The sequence below is a fragment of the Trypanosoma theileri genome, assembly GCF_002087225.1.
Source record: "Trypanosoma theileri isolate Edinburgh chromosome Unknown TM35_Tth_32_V1, whole genome shotgun sequence".
Taxonomy (NCBI): domain Eukaryota; phylum Euglenozoa; class Kinetoplastea; order Trypanosomatida; family Trypanosomatidae; genus Trypanosoma; species Trypanosoma theileri.
Genome location: NW_021639874.1, coordinates 291954 through 299296, shown reverse-complemented (window position 1 = coordinate 299296; position 7343 = coordinate 291954). Strand labels below are relative to the sequence as shown.

Genomic DNA, 7343 nt, shown 5'->3' with positions numbered 1-7343 from the left:
TTTTTTTTTTTTTTTTTTGATCTCCTTTATTCTTCTCACTGCTACTGCTTCTATTAACATCATCACTGTTTGCGATTGATGTGACTAAAACAAAGTACTCTGTGCTATTTTTATTTTATTTTTTTTCTTTTTCTTTTTTTCATTTAACCTTTTAGCTACTTTTCATTCTCTCAAGTTATTGGTTTGTTTATCATGTATTATTCCCTTTGTTTGTTTATTTTTATTACTTTTGTTTTTTCTTCTTCTTCTTCTTCTCATTATTATTATCATTTAGCCTCCTAAAATGCAATCTTTGGAATTAACAACTTACGTGACACATTCTCATTTCCATCATTATTACCATCTCCAGTGCCGTTCTCATCTTCATCCTCTTCTTCTTCTTCACGGTAACGTTTACGTAGGGCTTCACCAAAGGAGGCACTTCGCGGTATACCTGTCTGTGATGTCTCGTGTCCAACATCTAATAACAAGAGTGAGTCCAAAGAAACTGGCGCAGCATCACCGTTATTTTCCTGATGATCCACAAAGGGATCCACCGCTATGGATGATTCTTCCGCTGTAATCGTTTCGACTGGTACTACTGGTTGAGCTTTTGGCCAAAAACGTTTCACGGTTGGAGTAGGCGGAGGTGTTGGAGTTCGTGAAGGAGGTACAATTCGGCGTGGAGACTCCACCGATACGAGAACAGGCGGTGAGACTCGTTTAACGCAAACAGATTCAGCTTCCGGTGAAACTGCTTTAATGTTAACAAGACGTTTAGAAGGACTTAACATAGATTCCTGTGTTTTCTCTTGTTGTTGTTGTTGTTGTTGTTGTTGTTGTTTTGGTAAAGATGAGGGTCCAACATCATCCACATCTACCACCATGGAAGACTGGGAATCACCCAAGACAAAGGAATTGGATAAACTTCTGCTTGTAGCTTGTCGCGGTGTTGTATTGTTTAGTGTCATCATAGTCGTTTTCGCAGATCTGTTAAATGGATTCTGTGGTTTCTCTTGTGGAGTTGGACTTAAACTTCCCCTTTCATTGGCAACAGCCTTTTTAAATGGATTGAGTGGTTTTCCAGAGGGAGTTGGGCTAACACAATTGGTGCTACAGTAGCTGCTACTCCCTCCACCACTGCTTCTTGTGGGTGTGATGGCAACTTCCGCAGTTCCCTTCATTGGAGTGGTCTCCTGCTGATCTGTAAATGTAATGTGTCGTCTTGATGGACTTGCAACGGCTGGAATTTTCGTTGTTGTTGTTGTTGTTCCTGGTTTTGTGATATCTGCAGTAGAGACTGATGGCACGACAATATCGGCATCCTTCTTTGTTGTTGCTGGAGCTGGAGCAGCAGCAGCAGTCATATTCTCTTTTTCTTTTAGTGTAGATTGTATATGAACAGTTCCAGTACTCTCACTATTCCTTCCAGAAGCCAAATCATCACCATTAGGATTAGTGTTCATATTACTATTATTATTGTTATTACTATCGTTGGATGGAGTAGTGGTGGTTGATATATTCTTTTCCTTTGTTAAGAGTTTTCGCAGGAGTAAATCCCGTTCCCGTTCACTAACGATGGTGCCTTCAAGAGGAAGAGGACAACGACGCTTCTTCTTTGCCTTTACACGTACTTCTAACAGTGAAAGTAATTTTTGTACAAGTTGTCTGTGTCCCTGTGCGTTAGCCTCTTTAGCACAAACCTCAATATTATCACGTAATTCAAGATAAGTAGCGAGATCAAGAGCCCGTGTGGTTTGTTGCTCTTTCAATGCATTACGGAATAACTCCATAATTTTTTTATCATGTAAGGCATCATGTTTAGCAATAACAGGTGTATAATATGTACTACGCCGCTTTAACTCATCTGTGCGTACTTCTCGTCGCAATAAATGATCCCATGTAATCATATCTCGTTCTGTTCCATTACGGGTGAGTGGGAGAAACAAACGTACATGTTCTGTTGGGAGAGCACTGGCAACAGCAGCGGGATAGGGCGGGTCATTCTTACTAGAGCGATAGGCGAGAAGTGTCTCATCATTTACTCCCCAAATCCATAAATTATAGGTTTGATCTGTAAGTGTGCGTGGATCAAACACAGGGACCCAACTACCACCCCAGTTTAGTGTAAACATACGTAATACTCCAGCAGTATCGGCAACATGCAATGGACCATCTTCTGACCATCCCATCCATTGTAATTGATGTTCTTGTTGTTGTTGTTTTTGTTGTTGATGATGAATTCCTCCATCTTCGTGGGTTGTGAGAGGAACTGTCACTGCAGGCACCACCACCGCACGGGAACCCACATCCAATACTTGCAACATTAACTCTCCACCACTATTTAGATAACAAATCGCTAGTGGATCAAAATCTGCTTTAAAGGAATGCATAATCTTACTGCTATTGGTTCCCACCATAGCGACAATGCGGGGAAAGAGACTTATCACGGCTAATTCCACACCGGAAAGAGAAAAGATACGAAGATAACGACTTGTCGCCACTGCTGTATATCGAATTCCACATGTTAGGCATCTTACCAACTCACCGGGATATAATCGCGTACGCCATTCAGATTGAGCTCCAATAGCTACAAATGTACGGTAGTAAAGTGTGAGAGATGGGGTATCGTCAATACTATCCATTTCAGATTCTTGTCCAAGTACAAAAGCAGCTCCTACAGGACTTAAGGCGGCCATTAAAATAGTTCCTCGCTCTAATACTCGCACAGATTGTAAAGACATATCATGAAAATGAATCGTTGTACCTTCAGGTGTGCTGTGAATGTAACCAACAGAATTATAAGCCAAATAACAACTTCCCTCATCTCCTACAGGTGTGGCTCCAATCTGAAAAGAGTAATCCACAACCGCAGCGGTTGTTACTCGCCCTACACCACCATTACAAAGAGGTTGAGATGATGTTAACGAAGCTCCCGCATCTGTAACTGCCACAGATGCAACATCATCATCTTCTTCATTATTATGATTATAATTGCCTCCTCTTCCTCTATGGTGTTTATAACTTCCATTACTATCCTCTTCAACACCTGCGGTTTCATCATCATCATCATTGCTACCCTCATCAGATGACTCTTCTGCTTCATCGTCAAGAAAAACAGAGCGTTGAATACGTTGTGTTTTTTCTACAAAACGTACTACTTCTTTTGGATCCTGTTGTCGCCATCGTGATGGTCGTTCCTCATCTTCTTCATCATCTCTATAATCTGGATTATTGCGTTTAAGGTCATCTACTACCTGACGCAGGTCTTCCTTGACTTCTGAAGCAGATGAGTAGGACGCTGATAATGAAGATGATGAGTCATCATCATCATCATCATCATCATTATTCTCCTCTTCACTCCTCTGCTTCTTCTTTTTCTTCTTGTTTTTCTTGTCTTCTTTACTTCTGTTATCACTGTTATTATCACTATCATCAATCGTATGAGTTTCTACCTCATGTCTCATCTTTTTCTTCACTCCATTTGTCGTTTGACTCTCTATAACTCCCATCGTATTATTACCACTACCGTTAGTCTTACCATTGTTGAGAGGAACATTCTCATCTATCTCACCTGATTTACGTACTGTTGTCATTACTTTAGGAGCTTCACGGCGTAAATATGAAACCACACCATTCTGTGTACCTACCGTAATATCCCCTGTTGATATATCAACATATGCATCTGTTATCGTATTAAATGTTTGTCCTTGCAGTCGCGTTACACTCCACTTACGATCATCCACTTTTGTCACCACCACACCAGAAGTGGCGATGAGTACCACACAGAGCATATGTGCAGTGAGTGGATAACAGACCACACTAAGAAGATCTTTCATGCCAAAACTATCAATACTACTCACATGACGCATACGATGTATATACGGTGTTGTGGTTGCGGCCTCAAACTTTAATATCCGCGCCTCTGTGAGTCCAGGTACAAATAAAAATAATGCGCCAGTGGGCGTGCGGCACCAACAAAGACGATAGGCCGCTGTATCATCTCGTCGTGCGGTTGGAGAGAGAAGATTGGGAAATGTAAATTTGACATTCTTCCAACGTTCCATAGCCTCATCTTTTGCTTCTTGTCCTGCCTCTTGTGTATTATTATTATTATTATTATTATTATTATTATTATTATTATTATTATTATTATTATTATTATTATTATTATTATTATTATTATTTGGACAGGTTGCCACTACCCCAACGGCCCCGCTGGCGGAAGCCATGGCCAAGAGATTCCCGCACGGCGATAGTCCCAAGGCGATAATGGGGTGGGGCACACACAGCGGTATGGTCTGCACATCGCAGCCGCGTGCCAACATCTGCAGACAACGCAGTGAATCCCCGGCAATAAAGACACGCCGCCGCTCGGCATCAAACAACAGCGATCGCACTTCGCCCGTCACGCGGCAAATCACACGGGCGGTGGACTCCGCGTGGATGTTTTCGTGCAAAACGACGTGCCCGTCGCGGCCGCAGGAGATCGCGAGGCCCAACGCACTGTGCAGCACCAATGAAGTGACCATCCCATCATGGCACTGCCGCGCCCACAGCTGCGCACACGCCGGCCACCGCCGCAGCGGATAAAGCGCCACGACGCCGTCAGCGCCGCCTGTTAAGATGTGAGATCCGTCCAACACGACGCGAGTCGCCCCGGCGGGATGGGCCTGGCGCTCTTGATGGGGATTTAGACCTTGCGCGGGTGGTGCGAGTGGATCCTGTTGCTGTTGTTCTTCCTGCTGGAGCATTTCCTTCGCAGACAGACAGACAGAGTGTGGTACTTCAGATAGAGACAGATATATATATATATATATATATATATATATAGAGAGAGAGAGAGAGAGAGAAAGAGAGAAGAATAGAGAGACGGATAGTTTTTTTTTTTAAAAAAAAGAAAGAAATCTCAAAAATATAAATAAGAAATAAAAAGGAAAAACCACATTAAGTATACAACAACACACACACACACGTAAGCAATCAAGGATTAAGAATGATGATGAAAATAGAAGAAAAATAGAAAAGAAAAAAAGAATAATAACGGAAAAGCAAAACATAGAAGTAAACGTTTCTTTTCGTTCTCATCTTTTTCTTTTGTTTGTTCTTTCTTCTTCCATTATCAATAGTTCAAATACAGACAATTTCAGGGTCTCAGTAGTACTCCTTCACCTCACCACCATGCAAAAGATCTTCTCAACTACTCGATGAAACCGCTGTTGAACCCCGAAATTAGTAATACAGTTCTCTCTCTCTCTCTCCCTCTCTCTCTCTTTCTGGTTAATGCTCTCAATAATGTTGATTTTTTTCTTGCCGTTGTTGTTTTGCCCGTTCTCGTGCAGAGCGCACCGCCCGCATAAGCCGCTCAAGTGTGATTCCACTGGAATCTCCAGAGAAGGAAGAAGAAGATGCGGGTGGAGTTTGAATTAAATCCCGTTTTTCTAATGTACTCACTGCTTCTACTTCAATGATGGGCATGGGTGTGGATGTTAACATGGTTGTGGGTAATTGTATTGGAGAAGCCGGTGCGGATGGTGTTGGACATTTCGTTTCTGTACTTCCATGCAAAGAGGAAGTGACACTGCGATGCATCTCCACTTCAACACATTCTTTACTATCTCTATTCTCTTTACTATCGTTATTCTCTTTACTATCTGTACTCTCTTCACTATCGGTATTTTCTCCCTTATCGGTATTCTTTTCACTATCGGTATTCTCTTTATTCTCCGTAGATCTTCTCTCTTCTACATCCCATACAGTCATTTCCCTCACTTGCTCATCTGCTCTTCTTGTTGTTTCTATAATATTATACGGCTGCTCCATACTCGGCGGCTGCATAGATGCACATTCCAATTCATACCACGCTGGAGAAGATCCGTTCTTCTCTGCTACTCCACATGTTTCAGCCACAGTGGCATCTGAAGAGAGAAAATTCCTCTTCTTATCAATATAACTACGTGTCGGCCAGAACGTACGTCTCTCCGTACGGCATGGATCACTATAAGAATCATAATAGCCTCTATCATCAAGAAAAAGATCATCATTATCATTTACGCATGTTTGGGGTTTACATACACTTCTAAAACTATTCGGTAAAAGCGATGAGGTTGTCGTAAGCGGTATGGACGAAGTAAGAATAGTATCTTTTTGTAAAGATATCCCACTCCAGTAATTACCATTATTATTACTACAACGCCACCATGGGTGTTCTTGTGAGGAGTAACATCTGCACGTATTATCTTCAACAGTAGTAGTAGTAGTAGTAGTAGTAGTAGTAGTAGTAGTAGTATTCTTCTCTATTGGTCTACATACTTCCTCAGACTTACTTGTAGAAAAATTATATGCCGTTGAGAGAAATCGTGGAGTTCTTTTTGTTGTTGTTTCCATTAATGGAATTGACCGTCTCACATCACCACCGTACGGATGCGGTGGAATGGCACTACACTGTGATGATCCTCCTAACATATACAATACTCTCTGTAATAGTGATAGTAGGGGTCCTTTTGAAATCTATATATATATATATATATATATAGATAGATAGGTAGAGAGATAGATATATAGAAGAGATAAAGAGAAACTCTATCGATATATCTCTGTCTTCCTTTCCTTCTTTTTTTTTCTTTTACTTTGTGAGTGTTAACACGATAAATGTGGTTTTTTTTTTCTTTTATTATTATTATTCTGTGATTTCTCTTCTCTTTTTTTTTTTCCTCTTCTCTGTTGTACTATAATGTGAGGAATATAAAGAGTAAACACGAGGAAATTCAACAGTCCTCTTTCTTTTCCTGTCCTGTACAATAAAAAGGAGAGACTATTAGAAACTACACACTATATATACTTTTTGTATCTATCTATGTATGTATTTAATTTGATTTCCTTCTCTTAAACGAAGAAAGAAAAAAAAAAAAAGAAGAGAAGAATCAAAAAGAAAAAAGAACAAGAGAAAGGGAAGACTACGACTATTCCCAACAAACACCATTCACACAAATATAATATAAACACATATATATATATAGGAAGAAAGATAATAAAAAACTCCATGAATTAAAGTTTATCCACATGAAGAACAAAAAAAGGGGGAAAAAATCACTTTCTTGGAGCGCATCTTTCAACACAAACAATAAGGAGAATAGGAGGGAAAGATACAAAAGAAAAAAAAAATAATATAAGACTAAGAAAGATAATAATAATAATAATAATAATAATAATAATAAAACGAAGCAAGATTTGTTAAATATATATATAAAAAAAAAAAAAAACACATGTCCACAAAAACTCTGAGAACGACACGAACAGGTCCATATAAATTGTATGGCTAGTATAAAAATAATAATAAAAAAAGAAAAAGAAAAAAAAAAAAA

The 7343-nt window shown here is 39.9% G+C and overlaps 2 protein-coding genes across 2 annotated transcripts; both read right to left on the bottom strand.

The window, feature by feature from the left end:
- Window positions 1-278: 278 nt before the first annotated feature.
- On the bottom strand, window positions 279-4733 carry TM35_000322000 (uncharacterized protein; the record flags this gene model as incomplete). Its single annotated transcript, XM_029028827.1, has 1 exon — window positions 279-4733. One exon carries the CDS (start codon window positions 4731-4733, stop codon window positions 279-281), a length of 4455 nt encoding a protein of 1484 aa, XP_028879951.1.
- A 535-nt stretch (window positions 4734-5268) lies between these two features.
- TM35_000321990 (uncharacterized protein) lies at window positions 5269-6444 on the bottom strand (the record flags this gene model as incomplete). The annotated part of the gene is made up of 1 exon (XM_029028826.1): window positions 5269-6444. The coding sequence occupies one exon, from the start codon at window positions 6442-6444 to the stop codon at window positions 5269-5271; it is 1176 nt and encodes a 391-aa protein (XP_028879950.1).
- Window positions 6445-7343: the final 899 nt, after the last annotated feature.